General features: G+C 51.9%; 2 protein-coding genes across 3 annotated transcripts in view; both read left to right on the top strand.

Moving 5' to 3' along the window:
• The window catches only part of LOC142823342 (uncharacterized), a 142,395-nt gene that overhangs the window by 8,380 nt on the left and 112,013 nt on the right, over nucleotides 1-22,002 (top strand). The window lies entirely within an intron of this gene.
• Nucleotides 5,676-20,751, top strand: LOC142823394 (DELTA-thalatoxin-Avl1a-like). 2 transcript variants are annotated; one of them, XM_075914429.2, is made up of 3 exons: nucleotides 5,676-5,913; nucleotides 11,667-11,812; nucleotides 19,452-20,751. In XM_075914429.2, the coding sequence occupies exons 2-3, from the start codon at nucleotides 11,712-11,714 to the stop codon at nucleotides 19,888-19,890; spliced, it is 540 nt and encodes a 179-aa protein (XP_075770544.2). In that variant the 5' UTR covers nucleotides 5,676-5,913; nucleotides 11,667-11,711; the 3' UTR covers nucleotides 19,891-20,751. The 2 variants fall into 2 exon arrangements, with proteins under 2 accessions (XP_075770544.2, XP_075770543.2); XM_075914428.2 differs by lacking the exon at nucleotides 5,676-5,913 and adding an exon at nucleotides 9,270-9,426.

The raw sequence follows: 22,002 nt of genomic DNA, 5'->3' as shown, positions 1-22,002 counted from the left end.
GTGGCCAATGGGAGCTGTGATCCCCCACCCCGCAGAGGTGAAGGTAAATACGGTGGTTTGGGGGCCCACCGGGGGCTAACACTGGCAGATTGGATCCAGTCAGCAGGCCGGTATTCGTCCGCCCCTGCTAGAAGGTGAGTAATTCCTTTGTGGCTGCTACTTCATCTGCATCCGTGGAGGTATTGGACACTGCGCTGTGAGAACGGTGCCGGTGCTCTAGAGGGGCCTGCAAACAGAAACTTCATTTTGATTGTTTAAAAGATGTTGCCAGAGGCTAATTGCCTGGATGTGAACAAGTAATTTCTACTGTGAGCTCAGAATTGTGACCCTTTCACTGCCTCTGCATGCGAGAAAAGTTCAGTGTGTCCTCCCCAACTGGACACGCAGGCTATTGCCAGTCAGCACGGAGGTACTTTGACAGGGGTATGTGGAAAGCCCTTAGTTCCCCATACCCAGAGCCATCTACATTCCAGCCTGCTGCGCTCTGCCTCCTCACCAGAGTCCCTGCCTGCTGCAATTTGTCTCCCCACCAGGGGGCAGCGTCTCTAAAACTTTTTTTTCTAAGGAGCCCAGATGTAGATGCCTGGCCCCAGAGGTGCGCACATGTCCCCCCTCTAGAGCGCTACGTATTATTGCCCCTCCCGTCCACACTACCCCCACGGGGACGCCTCCTGGCTGTGTCTAGACTGACGCTTTTGCAGAAAACCTTGCCAGCTGGCTACACTGGCCACTTGAATTTCTGCAAGAGCACTGACTTCCTACTGTCTGAAATCAGTGCTTCTTGCGGAAATACTATGCTGCTCCCGTTCGGGCAAAAGTCCAGTGTAGACAGCTCAGATTTGTTTTTGCGAAAATGGCGATCGGGGCTTTTTTGCGGAAAAGCGCGTCTAGATTGGCACGGACGCTTTTCTGCAAAAAGTGCTTTTCCGGAAAAGCATCCTGCCAATCTAGACACGCTTTTTCTGAAAATACTTTTCATGGAAAACTTTTCTATTATAAGCATTTCCGGAAAATCATGCTAGTCTAGACGTAGCCCCTCTGATCTCGTTCTGAATCTTGCTCCGAGACTTTCCGCGGCTGCGCAACTTGGTGCAGCCACCCTGAGACGTGTGCTCAAAAAAATGGCCCCAGCTCAGTCTCCTCGGCCATCCTTTTCTGACTCCTGCCCATCACAGAACCCCTCCACCCACTCCTGTACACACCCCCAGCCTCTGGCCGAGTGCCCCATGGCCTCAACTCAGCATGTAGAGAAGGCCAGGGACAGAGACTCACCCTCTACTGGTTCCAACCTGCACATGCCCCATTCCCCCAGGAGACTGCCAGAGAGGCCCCTCCTCTGACTTCTCCCATTTTACATCGACACAAACGTTACCTGTTCCACACCAGGTGTGGGTGGTGACCAGCCCGACCCCTTGTACCCGCGAGTGTGAACAAAACCATCCATTGCTCGGTCAGCTCTTACCACCAGTCCCTGCGTTCCTGGCCCAGCTCTTAAGGAAGGGTTTACACAGGCAGAGAGTTATATGTTCCCATGGTACCTGGGCTCCAGGAATATTCCTGGCCCAGGAGCCCAGCTCCAGCAAAGTTCATGGCCGGGGCTCTCCTGTCCTGCCACCCCCTACCTGCTCCCCATGTACTCTTCCTCGCCCCACCACCTGACCCCACAGGAAATACAAGACAGAGGAGTCCTGAGTTGTATGGAGAAGGTTGGGCAATCAGCTAGTTATCTACGGTGTCTGCACACGAATGCAGTAACCCTGGGAAACACGCGTACTCGCGGCCAATGTAGACAGGCGGCAAGATTTTGCGCAAAAGCAGCTGCTTTTGTGCAAAATCTTGCCAATATAAATGCAGCTTCTGTGTTCCACTGATTTCTTCCTCAACTGTGGAACTCCACCCGACATAACAAAGTGGCACCGAGAATGGGAAACCTGTGCTGCCTCCGGCAACAGAAGCCGTGGAAGTCAGTGTAAGGAAATAAAGCTTTTTGCTGTTCTGGAAGGTGGGGGTAAGAACTGACAGTGCAAACTGAAGCGAAGATCTGTGGAGCTGAGAGACTGGGAAAGAAAGACGAGAATTGCAGCAGCCATGGCTATGCTTACAGGGTCACTGGGACCTTTTGGGGGGACTATAAAGCAATGGCCCGTACATAGGGAGCCTTTTGAGCTTTTTGCTATTGAGAATGACATTAAAGAGGAGAAGAAGGTGTCAATATTTGTAAGTGTTGTAGGGGCTAAGACCTGCTTTCTGCTGCACTGCTCCCTGTTAAGCCAGAGACCAAATCTTACAGTGACATTGTGGAAATCCTGGGGTCACATTATGCTCCAAAACCACTGGTAATTGCAGAAAGGTCTAGGTTCCATAACTGAGGCCAAAAAGAAAGTGAAACATCTGTACAATTTGTAGCAAATTTGAAAAAGCTCGCGGCACACTGTGAATTTAAAGAGATGTTAAATGATGCCATACAGGACAGGTTACTGTGTGGCCTGCACAGAGTAGCTTCCGTTTATTAACAGAAGCCCAGATCACCCTTCAGAAGGCCATTGATATTGCAGTCTCCATGGAATTGACCACACGGGAGGCACAAAATCTCAGTGCATCTCCTAGGGTGCACAAAGTGTCCCAGGAACCTACCCACAAAACAGCTGGGAGGCAGGAATGTTACTGCTGTGCTAAGCCAGGTCACCATGCATCAGAATGCTGGTGTAAGGACCCTGTGTATCAATACAGGCAGTTCCCGAGTTATGCGGATCCGACTTATGTCTGATCCGCAGTTACGAACGGGGTTTTTCTCGCTCCGGAGGACGGGAGCAGCGGGACGCCCAGATGCGCCGCGGTCCCGCCACCCGTGTCCTCTGGGGCGAGAAAAGCTGCTCCACGTCTCCCCGGTCTGCTGGGGGGGGAAGCCCCCCCCAGCAGGCCAAGGAGACGCTGAGCAAAGCCGCGAAGCACGCGGGCAGCGGACAGCCCAGACGCGCCACGGCTGTCTTTGCTCCCCGTCTCCCTGGTCTGCTGTCTCCAGAAGACCAGGGAGATGGGGAGCAAAGCCTCAGAGGACGCCGGCAGCGGGACGGCCGAGGCGCGTCTGGGCTGTCCCGCTGCCCGCGTGCTCCGTGGCTTTGCTCCCCGTCTCTCTGGTCTGCTGGTCTCCAGCAGACCAGGGAGACGCGGAGCAAAGCCACGGAGGACCCAGGCGGCGGGACCGCGGTGCGTCTCGATCCATTGCCCGCGTCTCCCCGGTCTGCTGGGGGGGGGGAACGCAGCTAGTGCGCGCCCTCCCCCCAGCAGACCAAGCTTTTCTCCGGACGCCTGTGGTAGAGCAGCTGGGGTGCTGCTGGGTTGGTCCAGTAGCGCCGAGGAGCGGCGCTACTGGACCAACCAAGCAGCACCCCAGCTGCTCTTCCTCAGGCGTCCCCAAGTCAGCCGCTGCTGAAACTGACCAGCGCTGACTACAGGAAGCCCGAGGCAGAGTTGCTCTGACCCGGGCTTCCTGGAATTAGCTGCTGATCAGTTTCAGCAGCAGCTGACTTGGGGATGCCTGGGGTTCTTAAGTTGAATCTGTATGTAAGTTGGAACTGGCGTCCAGATTCAGCCTGTTGAAACTGATCAGCCGCTGATTCCAGGAAGCCCAGGGCAGAGCAACTCTGCCTCGGGCTTCCTGTAGTCAGCCGCTGGTCAGTTTCAGCAGCGGCTGAATCTGGACGCCAGTTCCGACTTACATACAGATTCAACTTAAGAACAAACCTACAGTCCCTATCTTGTACGTAACCCGGGGACTGCCTGTAGTGTGGAGAAAAGGACACATTGAGCGTGTCTGCAAACAAAAGAGAAAAAGGCCTGTGGTTTGGCAGACCAAAAGGGGAAATCTGTATCCCATTGAGCAGATGCCTGATGATCAAGGTGACATCCCCTGTGAAGAACTGCCCTGCTATGGTTTGTTTTTGGAAGGGGGCTCCCATGAATAACTCCACTGTTGGATGGCAAACCTGTACGCATGGAAGTGGACACTGGTGCAGCAGTTTCATTGCTCACAGACACTGGCTGCGTCTAGACTGGCAAGTTTTTCCACAAAAGCAGCTGCTTTTGCAGAAAAACTTGCCAGGTGTCTACACTGCCCGCTTGAATTTAAGCAAGAACACTGATTTCCTACTGTCTGAAATCAGTGCTTCTTGCGGAAATGCTATGCTGCTCCTGTTCGGGCAAAAGTCCTTTTGCGCAAAGCTTTTGCACAAAAGGGCCAGTGTAGACAGCTCAGATTTGTTTTGCGCAAAAAAGCCCTGGTCGCGAAAATTGCCATCAGGGCTTTTTTGCGGAAAAGCGCATCTAGATTGGCACAGACGTTTTTCCGCAAAAAGTGCTTTTGCGGAAAAGCATCCGTGCCAATCTAGATGCTCTTTTCCGCAAATGCTTTTAACGGAAAAGTTTTCTGTTAAAAGCATTTGCGGAAAATCATTCCCGTCTAGACGTAGCCACTGTGTATAAGGAAAAGCTACAGCATCTTCCGCATAAGGCAACAAAGATCATTCTGAAGACACATACTGGAGAAGTGGTACCCCAGTTGGGTACTACTGATGATGGTGGTGCTCAATGGACAGACTGCTGAATTGCCAATGTTTGTGGTGAAAGGTCATTACCCAGCCTAAATGGGTAGATTGTGGCTTAGGAAGATCCTGCTGAGCTGGGCAGAAGTGCACTGGATGACTAAAGAAGAAACAGCTCTGACCGATGTATTAAAGAAACATGCTGCTGTTTTTGGAGAGGCTCTGGGAAGTTTGAGGGGAATCACCATGAAACTGAACATTAAACCCGGCAGCCAGCCAAAATATCTGAAGGCCAGAACTGTGCCATATGCCGTCAGGCCAGAAGTTGAAGTGGACCTGGAGCGCTTACTCAGAAATGGAGAGCCTTGTCACGGCACCAGTATTGACGCAGCCAGACTTTACTAAACCCTTCATCGTACAGACGGATGCATCAAATATAGGGGTGGGGGCAGTCTTAGCCCAAGAACAAGGAGGAGGTGATAGGCCCATTATATACCTGAGCCGCAAACTACTGCCAAGAGAGCAACGCTATTCCACCATAGAAAAGGAAGCCCTGGCCATTAGGTGGGCCGTAGAAGCATTGAGATACCACCTCCTGGGCAATACGTTCCTCTTAGTGGCAGACCATGCACCATTAACATGGATGCATATCATGAAAGAAGCTAATCCCCGTATAATGAGATGGTACCTGTTTTTGCTGCAGTATTAGTTTAAAATAGCGCACCGGGCGGGACGGGAACATACAAACGTAGACTTTCTGTCCAGGTGCGCAGGGCGGGAGGAGGCAGGGGAGGAGACGAAAGAAACTAGGGGGGAGGGGTGTGACAGGGGGACTCACCCCCGCACTCTCGGCCCCAGGAGCCGAGGCCCCGCACCCCATGCGGCTGATCAGCTGGCGCCGGGAGTCCGGTGCAGCAGCACAGGCTGCAGAGCCGGGGGAAAACGGCGCGGCCGGCACGCATGCGCAGGGCGGCCCGGTCTATAGCCGGCGGGCACTAGGACCCAGGAGCCGGAGGGCGGCCCATGGAGGGGTGGGCAAGATGCCGAGAATTCAAAAGGGCGGCGGGAGGGCCAGGAGGGGAGGGAGGACTGGGGAGAGCAGGGGAGTTTCTGCTCTCAGAGTCCTCCGCAGGGCACGAAAGGGACTCCGCGGGAGGCAGTGCGGCACCTAGAGCTGGGATCCCAGCTGCCAAGGTGACCGGCCAGACCAGTGAGGAGCGGGACAGAACGGAGCAGTCCCGGGCTGGTGGCGGTCGCCGGACGGACAGTTGGGGGATGGCGGCCCAGAGATCCAGGAGACGACCCGAGTGGACAGCGGAGCAGCGAGCTCGGTGGGAGCCGACAGCAGAGTGAGGACCGTGGGAACGGAGAGGTAGAGGCCAGGAGCAGGGGCGGCTCAGGACCTATCGCGGCAAGGGCCCACGAACTGGGGGTGCCCCATGACAGCCAGTTCTCCCTGGGGACACGGTGGGTGAATCCCAGCCCTCATCTGCAAGGCGAGGTCGGCATGTGGGGCACGGTCCAGGGCCCCCGCATGACACCCAGCTGCTGCTCCATGCTGCGCAAGGCCCAGGCGCACAGTCCCTGGGCTCCCTCTCCCCCCACACTCCCCATATACATAAGGGGACCATGATGGCACTCACATGTGGAGCCCTCCCCGGCCTCAGACGACACAGGCGATGTGCTCTGTGGGGTGACTCGGGGGTCCTGGGTGCACCAAGGGTGATGGTGATTGGTGCAGTGCCCGGCTACGGGGCTCTGCTCAAAGACTGGCTGGAAAGGGGCTGGCTCTGGAGGTTGCCGGCACTTTGGGCTGAGCAGCCATAGAGCACCCAGGCTCCAGCTCCGGTGCTTGGGCAGCTCCGTGGTGCAGTGTGGAAAACTCCTGGGATCTGGATGCTGGGCAAGTGCAGCCCCCACCATGTCAGCCAATCAGCTCTTTGTTTGGGTGTGGCCAGGAGCCCGGAGCTGCTGGCCCAGGCCTTCCAGCTGGGTGCAAGTCACCCATCCTGAGCCAGATGGGCCCTTTCCTGCTGTCACAGTGCTTGCTCCATCAGCCCAGGGTCCTGCTGAGTCGGTCTAGCAGCATCTCCACGGTGACATGACCCTGCAAGGGCCCTGTGGGACCAGGCGTCACCTCCCCAGCTCAGGCCGAGTGACTCTGAGCCTGGCCATGGAGGAGCTTCTGATCCACTGCATGCCCCACTGCATGCCTACTGATCCACTGCATGTCTCCACTACCCTACTGATCCACTGCATGCCTACTGATCCACTGCATGTCTCCACTACCCTACTGATCCACTGCATGCCTACTGATCCACTGCATGCCTCTACTACCCTACTGATCCACTGCATGCCTACTGATCCACTGCATATCTCCACTACCCTACTGAGCCACTGCATGCCCCACTGAACCCCTAATGAGCCACTGCATTTCTCCACTACTCTACTGAGCCACTGCATGTCTCCACTACCCTATTGAGCCACTCCATGCTCCACTGCCCTCTGCTTAGCCACTGCATGTCCCCCCAGTGCCCCCCTACAAGACTTGGGAGAAGGTGCTGACTTTGGCTGTGCTCTGCAGAGGGAGCAAGGCTCTCTGCTCCATGCTGAAAACCAGCTCTGCTACCTCTTCCAGGACCTCTTCCAGCACCTGGGTTGGCTGGAGGGCCGGATTCACTTCCTAGTGGAGCTAAGGGTGACCTGATGGTGGCGCTGGCAATGTGGCATACAGAGAGGCTGCATGACCGGGCGAGATGGGGATTCAATGGTTGGGCCATGCGGCTGCACTCCCAGCCCAGTGATTCCCCCCTAACCCCAAATTCTTGCCCTGATCCCCCCACCCGAACCCTCTGCACTGAGCCTCCTGTCCCTCACAACCTTCTGCCCTGACTCCTGTACCTGCCCCTACACTCCTGTCCTGGCTTCTGTACCCCCTCAATCCAACCTGCAGCCCCACACCTTCTGCTCCGATCCTAACCCCACTCCCAAGCTCTGACTCTGGCACCCCCCCACACACAATCCCTTGCCCTGTGATGCTTACACACTCCTGTCCCAACTCCTGCACCTCCAACCCTAACCCTCTGCTCAGAGCCCCCCCACCACTCCAACCCACTGTCGTATTGCATCCCTCCCCCCCCATTCTGAGCCTCCCTTCGCCCCCCCCCCCCGCACGAGGGCCATGTTGTGACAGGGCAGTACCTGTCAGAAATGTAAGTTGCTTTCACCCTGCTTACACCTATGGGACGGCCTTATACACCCCTCCCCCGGGCCACAGGGACATGCTGTGCTGTACAGCAAGCAACCAGAAGCTGTTCTAGCCCTGCTGTGTGGCTGGTGATAGCGGTGGGCACTCCCAGCTGATGGGAGCAGCAGGAGGGGCTACGGGAGACAGGGAGAGAGCGAGTGAGCCAGCAAGTGGAGCTGGGAGGCAAGGGTGGTGGAGGGGATTCGTGGAGACCCCTGCCCCCTCCTGGAGCCCTGCCTAGGATGCTCTGGGGACTGGCATAGGCCGTAAGCTAAACTGAGTTTGAGGCCCCTGGGTAGATTATCAGCAAGGTCCCTTCTGATTGTGAAATCTCTTTAGATTCCCTTTTCTCACATACCAGCTCTAGATGGGGCTCCCTAGATGAGACGACGATGAGGTGGATGCGTAACTGGCTGGAGAACCCTTCTCACAGAGTCGTTATTAACGGTTCACAGTCCTACTGGAAGGGCAGAACAAGTGGGGTTCTGCAGGGGTCTGTTTGGGGACCGGTGCTGTTCAATAAATTCATCAATAATTTACATATTGGCCTAGAGAGGATGCTTATTAACTTTGCAGAAGGTACCAAGCTGGGAGGGGTTGCAAGTGCTTGGAGGACAGGATGATAATTCACAATGATCTGGACAAACTAGAGAAGTGGTCTGAGGTAAATGTGGTGAAGTTTAATAAGGACAAATGCAAAGTGCTCCACTCAGAGAGAGACAATCAGTGTCCCACACACAGCATGGGAAGCGACTATCGAGGAAGGAGCACTGCAGAACGGGATCTAGGGGTCAGAGTGGAACACAAGCTAAATCTGAGTCTGAGAGACACAGCTGCAAAAAAATGAAACATGACAAGTGTTGTGAGCAGGACACGAGAAGTCAATCATCTTCTCCACTCTGCAATGGTCGGCCTCAGTTGGAGTATTGTGCCCAGTTTTGGGGAACATATTTCGAGAAAGATGTGGAGAAATTGGAGAGAGTTCAGAGAAGAGCAACAAAAATGATTAAAGGTCTAGAGAACATGAGCTATGATGAGGGAAGACTGAAAGAAATGGGCTTATTTAGTTCAGAAAAGAGAAGACTGAGGGTACGTCTAGAGACTACAGAGCTTTCCTGGGATACCGGTGGTATCTGCTGCATCTGTGTTGGCTCCTTCCCCACTCTGGCATGAAAAATGCAGAAGTGCGGGCCTGCAAAAGTCCCCCAAAACCTTATCTACCAGGCTTTGGTATAAAACTTTCTCCCAAAATCTTAACCTAGATTTGGGGAATAAAATGTCCATTGCCAGCAGCCAAATATGCTAAAGAAATCAGGGAGAGACTACTGAGAAATCTCACCCGTAAAGTACAAACCAGGACACAAAAAGCCCTGACTCCTGTAATTAAACAGTTCAACTGACAGTGCTTCCTTCCACCACCTGTGCCTCATTAGACTGGCACTTTCCTGTGGTTGATCAGCACAGTCACCACCCGGTTTCCCGTAAATGCTCTGAGAGGCTTGCGGACTTTAGACCCGGGGGCTGGGCTCTGCCTTCCTATAAAACTGGCAAGAGCCGCTACCTCTGGGGCACAGAGAGACTCTGGAAGCGCCCGAGGGAGCTCACCTGCAGGAGGCTGTTGATCTGCTACAGTCCCAGGTACGTCGGTTCCCGTTGCCCCTCAGCGGGGCTGTCCGAGCACGTCCACAGCTGCTGTCTTGCTCTCGGCTCGGAGGGGTGAGATTTTAATCAGGCAATGGCAGCAAACGTCGATTTCACGGCGGGAACACACAAACCAACAACACGATTCCCTGGAGAACAACCCACCTTTGCTGCCCGGAGGAGCGAGAACCACGCTGCTGTAAAACTAGTGGAGCCGGAGTAGAGGCCATTTGTAGATTTGAAATCTAATGGTGGTGATTTGTGGCAGAGGGGCTGCGACGCTTTAACTTTTTAAATTATTGTCGCCCGACGCCTCCGTTAGCTCCACCAATGGGAAGCCGAGTCACCTCTTCAGGGGAAACCTCAAAGAGCTGCTGGAGACAAACCCTGCCCCTCCCATTGCCGGGGTCCCTACAACGGGCCCTTCTCAGCTTGGGCTTTGCACCTGGCCCCGGCCACTCCCTGGAGGCTGGTGCCCGGCCAAGCGGAGGAGCAGGCTGGGCGTGTGAGCACAGCGATTGCTGCCCATGGAGCGGCTTCTCCCAGCTGGGCTGGATTCCTGACGCAGCCAGTGGCCAAACTGCACAGGGGCCAGGAGTACACCGCGGGCTGTGATGTATTGGAGAGTATAAAATGGGGCTCCCTTTAGCACTCCCAGCCAGATCCTCCCCTTCCAGCCCTGCCCCTAACACCCATTCACCCCCCACCCTCCCACATCCTTGCCCGTCCCCCAGCACCTGCTCACCCCTTGCCCGCACATTCCTGCCCCTCCCTCTAGCATCCACTCACCCTTTGCTTCCCCTCCCCTGACACCCTTGGCTTTGCCCTTAACTGCCCCTTGACTCCTGCTCCCCACATCCCCAGCCCTGTGTCTGGTTCACACAGTTCGCTATGTCTAGAACTCCAGCAAGAGCCACCCCTGTCTCACCGAGCTCTCCTTGTTTGGCTTCCCAGATGTCCCATGTTGTCCATTTCTGCCCATGGGGCCCAGGGGTAGCCGCACCACTGGCTTCGACAGCAGCATGAGCACGTTCCCCATCCAGTCCCTGTGTCCGTCCTGTGCCAGGTTAGGTTTGCGCCTGCTGGTGCCCATGAAGCAGGGATGCCGGAGCCCCCGTCCTGCACTGATGCAGGAATGCAGAGCCCTGCGAGGAGCAGCAGCCGTGTGTTTCCAGCAAAGAGTTTGTGTTTCTCCCCTGTGAGCTCCCTCCCCCCCCCTCGGGTAGCCCTGACTCTAGACCTTCGCATCCCGCCACTGACATTGAGAGACCCTGCCCACGGATGAGCTGAGGGCTACTCCTCAGCTAGAAGGAAGCATCTGAAGCAACTGGATCTTCTTGTCATTTTGTGCACACAGGGCCCTGGGGCGTCCCCCCTATTCCCTGTGTCCCCAGCACCAGGTTTGGTTCCTGGGCCTGGCAGGGTTGTGAACAAACATTTATTGTTGTAAACATGGAACTGCTGAACTCTGCAGCGCTTCTATGTTTACATGCGGGGGGTATGCGGGAGCTGGCTTTTAAACCAGCTCCCCGCAAGCAGTGGCTCCTGCCTGTGCCCCGCCCAGCTGCCTCTGACACCCGGGGAGTCAGCTTCCCATGTGTACCAGCTCCCGCTTCCACTCTACACTGCTGCCTCTGTGGGAGGCAACATGGGGGGCGGGTGGCTCTGCAGAAGCGGGCACCTGCAGAGAGCCAGCTCCCTGCACATACCAGCTCCTGCCTGCCCTTCCCATCATATGGAGGGGAGAGGGCACCTCCACTGGAGCCAGCATGCATGGGAAGAGCAGCTTCCACTCCCCCCCGCCCTGCTATCTTGGATACAGAGGCAGCAAGGGGGGGGGGGGTGCGTGTAACTGTTGGGATTAACCAACGAGCCCAGATTTACTGGTTAATTGTATAAATGCAATAACGTCCCTAGGGCCCAGAGTACCCATTCAGCTACCAGCAGAGGTGCCTGGGCCCCCTTCCTCCACCAATACAGGTTGTGTAGATCCCTGTAAGGAGCAGGCCAGCCCGAGAGCCAGCAAGTAACCCACAGGGGCGGCAGTGAGCTTCCCCCATCGTTGTGCTGGCTCTGCCCAACCTTCAATAGCCAGGGTTCCTTTGTAGCTCTTCCACCCCCTACACCTTGCCCGTGCACAGCCCTGCCCTGCAGACCAAGGGCGCTGTGTGCCCCAGCTGGCAGGAGGCCCATGCAGCCAGGGCTGGCAGGGGAGTGAGTTGGCTCTTCTCCCACAGGGGCTCTGCAGAGGCTGCTGCTGAACAGTCCCTCTGCTCTGTGCGATGGCAACCGTTGAAAAGGTGGTGGGGGAGCTGAACGTTGGCAGGTGTGTGGGCATCGAGATATTCAACAAAACCGAAAATGTGACTCTCGAGAACCCCAGGTGAGCAAGTTCCCACGGCCCCCTCTGCACGCCTCTATGGACTGGCCAGGGTGTGGGGTACATGCCTGATATTGAGTGTCTGTCTGCCATTCCCATACACCTCCTCCATCCATCCACCCACTCCCATACATCTCCCTTCCCCTTCCAGACTGGGTGCCAGGGGGTTCCCTGGGGGTGAATTTGGAGTAGCTGTGTGATTGCCAAGATTTCATGCAGTTACATGACTGTTCAATGACATGACAGATAATACACCGAGTCTGGAATACATTTACATAATACATTTAAAGTCTGCTACTGAGACTCAGGATCCAAATGTGGGGGATTCCCTCCCCCTCCACGTGGTGTCTGCAGGGCTGCGAGTGTCTCGCCCGAAACCAGCGCAGCCCCTTGCGGGAAGCTTAGCGCTTCCTCCTGTGCAGCGTCTACAGGGGCAAGAGGGACTTGGCTCCCTCTACACACTGACTCCCATGTGCAGCAGCCGGGCTGCCTGCAGCTTTTCCTTCTGCTCTCCAGAATTTCAACAATTTTTAAAAACATGGACAGGACACCTGCAATACTAACCCTAACACTAACCCTAACCCTGACCCAAACCCTAATCTCAACCCTGACCAATTCCCTAGACTTAACCCTAACCCTGATCTTAGTCCTAACCCTAAACATAACCCTATTCTTACCCCATCCCTAATCCAAACCCTAACCATATTCTTATCCCTAACACTAATGCTAACCCTATCCCTAACCCTAACCATGTCCCTAACACTAATCCTAACCCTAACCCTACTCCAAATGCTATCCCTTGCCAAACGCTATCCCTAACCCAAAACCCTAAGGCGACGTCTACACTGGCATGATTTTCTGAAAATGTTTTTAACAGAAAAGTTTTCCGTTAAAAGCATTTTCAGAAAAATCACATCTAGATTGGCAGGATGCTTTCCGCAAAACGCTATCCCTAACCCAAAACCCTAACTGAATTCTAACCGTAACCCTAAACACTAACTCTAACCCTAATCCTATCCCTAACCCTAGCCTTATCCCTATCTCTAACCCATTCCCTATCCCTACCCCTATACCTACCCCTGCCTCTACCCCTAACTCTAACCTCATCTCTATCTGTATTTCTATCCCTAACGCTAACCCTAGTCCTAGGCTCATAGGATAAAGGAACAAAATACAGGACTATGTAGCACTTTAAAGACTAACAAGATGGTTTATTAGGTGATGAGCTTTCGTGGGCCAGACCCACTTCCTCAGATCAAATAGTGGAAGAAAATAGTCACAGCCATATATACCAAAGGATACAATTAAAAAAAAGTGAACACATATGAAAAGGACAAATCACATTGCAGAACAGAAGGGGGATGCGGGGGCGGGGGGGGGGGGAAGGAAGGTGAATGCCTGTGAGTTAATGATATTAGAGGTGGGGAAGGATAGATGTCTGTGAGTTAATAGTGTTAGAGGTGATAATTAGGGAAGCTATCTTTGTAATGGGTAAGATAGCTGGAGTCTTTGTTCAATCCCCCCTCCCCCCCCCGGAGAGTGTGGAATTTTAGCATGAATGCCAGTTCAGAGGATTCTCTTTCAAGTGCAGATTTGAATGTCTTCTGAAGTAGGATGCAGGTTAGCAGGTCATTGAGACAGTGTCCTTTCTGGCTGAAATGACAAGCAACTGTTTTTTCTTTGTGATCCTGTCTAATGTCTGTTTTGTGGGCATTGATTCTTTGGCGAAGTGTCTGAGATGTTTGTCCAATGTACACAGCAGACGGACACTTTCGGCACATGATAGCATAGATTATATTTCTGGAAGCGCAGGAATATGTATTCTTGATCTTATAACTCACTTGGTTAGGCCCAGTAATGGTGTCAGCAGAGTGAATATGTAGACAAAGCTGGCAAGGGGTTTGTTGCAAGGGAAAGTACCAGGGCTGGTATTAGTGTGGTGTGTCCTGTGGTTGTTGGTAAGAATCATCGTGAGGTTAGGTGGTTGTCTATAGGAGACTATGGGTCTGTCTCCCAGAGCTTCTTGGAGTTTAGTGTCCTGTTCCAGTATAGGCTGTAATTTATTGATAATGTATTGGACAGGTTTAAGTTGGGAGCTGTAGGTGATGACAAGTGGTGTTCTATTGTTGGTTTTCTTGGGTCTGTCTTGTAGTAGATGGTTTCTAGGTATTCGTTTGGCTCTTTCAATTTGCTTTTTTATTTCTCCGGGTGGGTAGTTGAGGTTTATAAATGCTTGGTAGAGATCCTGAAGTTTCTGGTCTCTGTCAGTGGGATTAGAGCAGATGCGGTTGTATCGAAGGGCTTGGCTATAGATGATGGATCGTATGGTGTGTGCTGGATGGGAACTGGAAGCATGTAGATAACTGTATGAGTCAGTGGGTTTTCTGTAGAGGGTGGTGTCTAATTTTCCATTGTTGATTTGTACTGTGGTGTCCAGGAAATGGATCTCGCGTGTGGAATGGTCCAGGCTGAGGTTGATGGTGGGGTGTAGGTTGTTGAAATCTCTGTGGAATGTCTCCAGTGTTTCTTGGCCATGCGTCCAGATCATAAAGATGTCATCGATGTAGCGAAAGTAGAGAAGGAGTAAAAGGGGACGGGAGTTGAGAAAACGTTGTTCTAGGTCAGCCATAAAGATGTTAGCATACTGTGGGGCCATGCGTGTACCCGTGGCTATGCCGCTGATCTGGAGGTATAAGTTGTTCTCAAACTGGAAATAATTGTGGGTGAGAACAAAGTTACATAGGTCTGCTATCAGGTTGGCAGTGGTGTCCTCTGGGATAGTGTTTCTAATAGCTTGTAATCCGTCTTCATGTGGGATGTTGGTGTATAGTGCTTCTACATCCATGGTGGCAAGGATGGTGTTATTGGGGAGGTAATCGATGTTTTGTAGTTTCCTTAGGAAGTCAGTAGTGTCTCGGAGATAGCTGGGGGTGTTGGTTGCGTAGGGTTTGAGGAGAGAGTCTACATAGCTGGATAGACCAGTAGTGAGTGTGCCAATACCAGAGATGATGGGGCGTCCGGGGTGTCCAGGTTTATGGATCTTGGGAAGCAGATAGAAAAATCCTGGTCGGGGGTCAGAAGGTGTTTCTGTGTGGATTTGTTCCCGAGTAGCTGTAGGGAGGCTTTTAAGGAGACAGAGTAATTTCTTTTGGTATTCCGAGGTAGGATCAGAGGAGAGAGGTTTGTAAAATGTGGTGTTGGAGAGTTGTCTGGTTGCCTCTTGGTTATAGTCGGCCTTATTCATAATGACCACAGCGCCACCTTTGTCAGCTGGTTTGATTATAATGTCCAGGTTGTTTTTGAGACTCTGGACGGCATGGTGTTCAGCGTGGCTGAGATTGTGTGTCGCTTGTTGTTGTTTGCGAATAATGTCAGTCTGTGCGTTGTTGCGGAAGCTTTGTATATAGAAATCCAGATTGTAATTCCGACCGTCAGGGGGAGTCCATATAGAATTATTCTTCCTTTTGTGTTGATAGGGGGGATCTGGTAGGTCAGATTGGTGTTCACTGGTGCTTTGGAAATATTCTCGGAGGCAGAGGCAGCGAAAAAAAGCTTCAAGGTCACCACAAAATTGTATCCAGTTTGTGGGGGACGTGGGGCAGAAAGAGAGACCCCTGGACAAGACAGACTCTTCTGCTGGATTGAGTTTGTAGCTGGAGAGGTTAACAATATTATCCGGTGGGTTGAGGTTGTTGCTGTTGTAGCCTGTGGTGTGGAGCAGTTTGGAAAATTTATTGTCTTTTTTTTGTTGTAGGGAATAGAAGTGTGTATAGTAGATTTCTTGTCTGGTGGAACAAAAGTCTTGCAAGGTGTCAGTCGGTGTGGATGTTTGTCTTGAGATGAGACTCTCTAAGTTAGAAATGTCATTCTTGATGTTTTTCTGTTTCTTGTATAAAATGCTTAGCAGGTGATTCCTTAATTTCTTGGATAGTGTGAGGCAGAGTCTTTCACTGTAGTCAGTATAGTATGTTGATAGGATAAAGGAAGTAACTGGAACTTTAGTCCCTTAACAATGGCCTATATGCTGTAAGGACGCACAATCTGATTGGGAAGGGAAGGGACATTCTGGTTAGCTGGACTTCAGACAAATAAGTGGAAATTTTTTAAACTTTCATTCTGACTGGCTCCTGGAGTCCACCCACCTCTGGATCCAGCCAATCAAAACCTGAAATGCAGTAGCCACTATAAAACTCTGGAATGTGAAAAAATCAAATCAAACCAAAACAACACAACAACAACAAACTCGCCAATATAGTAAAAGGAGCCAAGTCATTTAAAACAAATGAATTTCACTTTATTTGTGGCTAAACAGGGTCTACATGCCCACACATAGTCATCCAAACATTACACACCCATACATGTGTACTCAAACTCTCCTACACTGCCATATGACGTGTGTGCTCCTGTCTATGTATGGTGCTGAACATTGTTGTTAATGACATAATTGTCAAACCAATCTGATAGCTTTCTTTGATAGGATAACGAGTCTTGTGGATAAGGGAGAAGTGGTGGATGTGGTATACCTAGACTTTAGTAAGGCGTTTGTTACGGTCTTGCGTGATATTCTTATCAATAAACTAGGCAAATACAACTTAGATGGGGCTACTATTAGGTGGGTGCATAACTGGCTGGATAACTGTACTCTGGGTATGTCTACACTAGTTCGTTAGTTCGAGCTAGTTAGGCAAATGAGGGCAACCGGAGTTGCAAATGAAGCTCGGGATTTAAATATCCCGGGCTTCATTTGCATGTTCCTGGGAGCCGCCATTTTTAAATCCCCCTTAGTCCGAACTCCGTGCCCGCAGCTACACACGGCATGGAGTAGGTAGTTCAAATTAGAGATCCTAATTGGAACTACCTACTACGTGCTGCATGTAGCTGCGGGCACAGAGTTCGGACTAAGGGGGATTTAAAAATGGCGGCTCCCAGGAACATGCAAATGAAGCCCGGGATATTTAAATCCCGAGCTTCATTTGCAACTCCGGTTGCCCTCATTTGCCTACCTAGCTCGAACTAATGAGCTAGTGTAGAAGTACCCTCAGAGAGTAGTTATTAATGGTTCACAATCCTGTTGGAAAAGTGTAACAAGTAGGGTTCTGTTTTGGGACTGGCTCTGTTCAATATCTTCATCGACGATTTAGATATTGGCATAAAAAGTATGCTTATTAAGTTTGCAGATGATACCAAGCTGGGAGGGGTTGTGACTGCTCTGGAGGATAGGGTCATAATTCAGAATGATCTGGAAAAATTGGAGAAATGGTGTGAGGTAAACAGGATGAAGTTTAATAAAGACAAATGCAAAGTGCTTCACTTAGGAAGGAACAATCAGTTTCACACATACAGAATGGGAAGCGACTGTCTAGGAAGGAGTATGGCAGAAAGGGATCTACGGGTTATAATGGACCACAAGTTAAATATGAGTCAGCAGTGTGATGCTGTTGCAAAAAAAGCAAACATGATTCTGGGATGCATTAACAGGTGTGTTGTGAGTAAGACATGAGAAATCATTCCTCCGCTCTACTCTGCGCTGGTTAGGCCTCAGTTGGAGTATTATGTCCAGTTCTGGGCACCACATTTCAAGAAAGATGTAGAGAAATTGGAAAGGGTCCAGAGAAGAGCAACAAGAATGTTTAAAGGTCTAGAGAATATGACCTATAAAGGAAGGCTGAAAGAATTGGGTTTGTTTACTTTAGAAAAGAGAAGATCGAGAGGGGACATGATAGCAGTTTTCAGGTATCTAAAAAAGTGTCATAAGGAGGAGGGAGAAAACTTGTTCATCTTGGCCTCTGGGGATAGAACAAGAAGCAATGGGCTTAACCTGCAGCAAGGGAGGTTTAGGTTGGACATTAGGACTAATCTCCAGGATAGTCAAACACTGGAATAAATTGCCCATGGAGGTTGTGGAATCCCCATCTTTGAAGATATTTAAGAGTAGGTTAGATAAATGTCTATCAGGGATGGTATAGACAGTATTTGGTCCTGCCATAAGGGCAGGGGACTGGACTCGATGACCTCTCAAGATCCCTTCCAGTCCTAGTAATCTATGATTAGGGATGCCATGGTGCCCACCGGGGCATTTATGTGCCCCCACCTAGTGACCAGGGCCGGTCCGAGCCATTCTTGCACCCCGGGAGCCTAGCAGCTCCAAAAGGTTGGGGACCACTGGTAGACAGTATTTGGTCCTTCCATGAGGGCAGGGGACTGGATTTGATGACCTCTCGAGGTCCCTTCCAGTCCTAGTATTCTATGATTCTTTGACAGATGTCTACTGAGTTAACACGCCAAAGTCAGTTAATTGGCAACCCAATCTATTTACTGAAACAAAGGGCTTTTGTTATTAACCTGATGGTCTGTACATTAAATAACAAATGAAGATTTCACAAGATGACTCGTACTGATTTGACTTAACAAACAAAAGCTACTAGCCCTGGAAGGAATTGGTGCAGCAGACATCTATCACACTGAAAATTTGACAGGAAAGTCACTCATCCTCCCGCCATAGTACAGTCCCCTTGCCAGTCAGATCTCTACAGATTCAGCCCAGCTCTACAAAACCAGTGTGAGCCAGTGACACCCCCATTGCAATCCTTCCACCTGGGGTCCCCTACATCCTAGCTTTCCGTTAAAAGCATTTGCGGAAAATCATGCCAGTCTAGACGTAGCCAGCTTGTCTAGATCCAGCTCCCAAAGCTCAGGGCCCCCCTTGCTTTGGGAAGCCGGCACTAGCCCTCTTCTGTCCCTCCCCACCGCTCTTCCTTGGGGCTGGAGCACACAAAATCTGCACACCTGGGACTCTGTATTCTCCGGTTTGTCACGGGAATGAGGGGAGTGTCTTTCTCCTTCTCAGTCAAGGGCCACGGCAGTGAGGGATTTTTTCCCCACTTGTGTGTGGCCCGTGACTGATTTTTCTGTGGATCAGCAGCTCCCGACCCAAGAAAGGTTCCCCACCCCTGCCCCAGGGCAAACCAGAACCCCAATGTAAGCTCTGTCACCTTAACACCCCCTTTCAATGCTCCCAAGTAAAAACCCTGTTGCCTAGAGCCTCCTGCCACCCCAGTAACAACTCAGAGCCTCCAAGAAACACCCTGCCACCTAGAGCTCCCCCACGCAGCTTAGAGGGACACTGTCCCCTGAGCCAGCCCCATCATGTGCAGCCCCAGAGGGGCAGTTGTGCCTGCTCCTCTTCTTAGACACAGCCTGGCTGCTGCTGCCTCCCAGGCCAGAGGTCTCCTCCTTGCCCGTCCTGGAACCTGCTGGGCTCCATCTTCTCAGCCCAGGCTCTGCAGTCAGAGTTCCCCCCAGGCAGGCTGATGCTGTGTGAGCGGGGCACTGGGGGGGGGGGGGGGGGGCAGAACCCAGCCCGAGTTGGATGGGTGGATAAAGACTGGCCCTGTCCCCACGTACCTTACCTCCACTCCCTTATGCCTTGGTCGTGCAGGAAAGGCCCCTCTGCCCTGGGCTTGGCCCACGTTGGGCCGTGCTCCCTTGTCCAGCGACGTGCTGTGTGTCTCCTCTATAGAAGAGCTGAGACGCTGTGACCCACCCCAGCCCCAGGGTCAGGGATCTCCTGCTGTGGAGATGCACTTATTAATTATTGTCAGGGACGCTGTGTGCTGAGGTGCCCTGTTGTCTGTTCCTCCAGGACTTTCTGCTTCAGTGGCTACATATGGACAGAGCCTACGCCTGAAATCCCCCCCGGTGGCTCGGGGAGCAGCGTGTTTGTGAAAAAAGGCAGGACGGCCCGCGGGAGCGTGGGGGTGCTGAGCTACGAGTCCGACGCCTTCACCCTGGCCATCATGTTCTCCAACCCCTTTGACTACAACTTGTACGGCATCGAGTTTGCCCTTGAGCTCTACAATGGCAGGACGCACTTTGACAGCATGGAGCGCCTCTACCACTACATGTACAGTGGTGGCCCGCCCAATCAGTGCCACTCCTTCAAGAAAGCGGTGCTCCAGGGGTGGAATCCTGGGGAACTGAGGGTGTGCAACCAGGAGATAGAGGTGAAAGCCACCATGACCAGCAACTATAAGTCCTACATTAAAGTGGAGATTGAGCAAATCAATCCTAGCCTGCCCTAGCTATGCACTCAGCCCAGGGAAATGCCTGCCTGTAACAGACAAGGGTGAGGGGTAACTAGGGATTTTTTCTCCCAGCCTGCGTAGACAGTCATGCACTAGCTCTGCTCATGCGAGGCCACTAAAAATGGCCAGAGCAGTGTGGTTGGCGGGAATTGCTAGCCAGCCAAGTACCATCTTGCCTGATCTCTTGGGTTTGCACTCGGTGGCTGGCCTGAACTGCTGCCCACGCTGCTGTTTTTAGGGCACTGGTACATGTCTGTCTCCTCAGTCTGGGGGTATCTGGGCATGCAGGATTATAAAGAAGGGTGGTTTTTTTCTGCCTATTTCCAAATCTCAGAGATAATAGGTGTTGTCTTTGAAGGCCTAAAGCTTCAGCATTTATTTTGGTGATAAAACTCCTATAAAGCTTTGCAAAAAGTCATGCTAAAAAGATAATAGCATTTTTAGAAAATAAAGGCAAAAATTCTTGTAAGGGGAATATGTGTAAGAGCATGTCCTGTTGGTGTAGCTGTATAAGGTTGTTATTAATTGCACATGTGCTTACTAGGTAAAGAAGAACTGGCTAAGCAACTTCAATACAAGTTATAAACACACAAGGAAAGGGTAGGTGTAGAAGATCATAAAACAAGAATGTAAGACTGGCCTATACTTCCCTGTTTGTTTTCTCTACACCATTCAAGATTGTATAGCCCTCTGTCATACTCCAGCAGTTCTGTGCGCCTGTATTCACCCCTTTCCTCACACTGCTGTAATCATTTTTGTATAAATTTTGAAAAGTCCTAACTCACTAATCAATACTGTTCTGAAAAAACACGTGTAGCAACATTGTATGTAAAGTTAATACACTTTGTTTTCTGAAAACCAATGTGTTTGGATTTAAGTGTCTGGGGAAAACTCCCTTTAGGAAAACAGGAATTGTGCATGTCATCTGATGTCGCTGGCTGGGTGTCCTGAGCGGTATCTTCCTCTGTTAAATGCCAATAACCATTTGGCTGTGTGTATGTGCTCCCTCTGTGCAGGTAGCCAGGCCAGCAGGTCACAAGAGAACTCCCAGGGTACGTCTAAACTACATCTTTTTTCCCGAAAAAGGGATGTAAATTAGACACTTCGAATTTGTAAATGAAACCGGGATTTAAATTTTCTGTGCTCCATTTACATAATGGCGGCTGCATTTCTTTTCAAAAAGAGACTTTTCTAAAGAAAAACCGTGGTTTAAATGGGGATCTTTCAAAAATAAAGTCCCTCTTTAAAAGATCCTGTAAACTTCATTTTTTGTCAATAATAGCCTGTTCATGCCCCTGGGTCAGGGCGTGGTAGCAAATATATACAATGTCTATCAGTCTGGTTGCTCCTGGCCCTAGGTCCGGGCAGAGTCGGGGTCAATTCTCCTAGCTCAGCAGAAAACCAACAAGCTCAGGGGGTTTTTCGTACAGGGGGAACCTGCCACCCCAAGTGAGGGAGTGGCAGGGGGGGATACAAGCCCGCTCACTGCACTGCATCCTGGCTCAAGGCCCTAGCAGTCGCAGCCCAGGCAGCCACTCGGTTGGCAGAGATCCTGACCGTAATGCGCCAACCAGCTAGGCGGGTCAACGGGAGTCCCAGCCGCAACATGCTGCCCGACCTCCATCTCTTCAGCCGTTCTCTTTCCCTGGACCATTTCCTAATGCCCCTGAGCTCCTACCTTGCAGGACAGCGGCGTCGCAGCTTCCTCCAGCACTGGCAGGGTGTCCATGGGTTCAGCGTCAAGAACCCTCCGGGGTCCTGGTAACACGGTCGGGCTCTTGAGCCAGGTATGCGCTCTGGTCCACTCAGCTGTGCCCCGGGGCTTGGTGGGACTCGGTGAGGTCTTGGTCAAAATGCCGTGGGTCGCCTGTCATTGTTGGGTGGAGAGAGTGGGACCCAGTAGAAGCTCCTCTGCCCCCTCAGGATCATCAAGGTCAGTGCCAGCTCTGGCAATGGGAGAAGGAGCAATAGCTTGTCCTCGGGTCAGAAGAACCGAATGCAGGCCCCCTTGTTATATAGGTTTTCCTGGGCCTGCTGAGCCACCCGCAGATTCTTTTGGGCCAGAGAACTTACGAGTGCGAGGCGGTCCTGCAACTGGAGGGCAAAATA

This window comes from Pelodiscus sinensis, chromosome 18, assembly GCF_052426305.1.
Source record: "Pelodiscus sinensis isolate ZL-2025 chromosome 18, ASM5242630v1, whole genome shotgun sequence".
Taxonomy (NCBI): domain Eukaryota; kingdom Metazoa; phylum Chordata; order Testudines; family Trionychidae; genus Pelodiscus; species Pelodiscus sinensis.
The sequence above is the reverse complement of the archived record's forward strand: the minus strand, read 5'-3'. Positions and strand labels throughout refer to the sequence as shown.

Bases quoted from the DNA above. Each gene is read 5' to 3' on its own strand.
- LOC142823394 (XM_075914429.2), top strand. From the start codon at position 11,712: ATGGCAACCGTTGAAAAGGTGGTGGGGGAGCTGAACGTTGGCAGGTGT. The intron at 11,813-19,451 runs GTGAGCAAGTTC...CTGTTCCTCCAG, and splicing joins GTGACTCTCGAGAACCCCAG to GACTTTCTGCTTCAGTGGCT.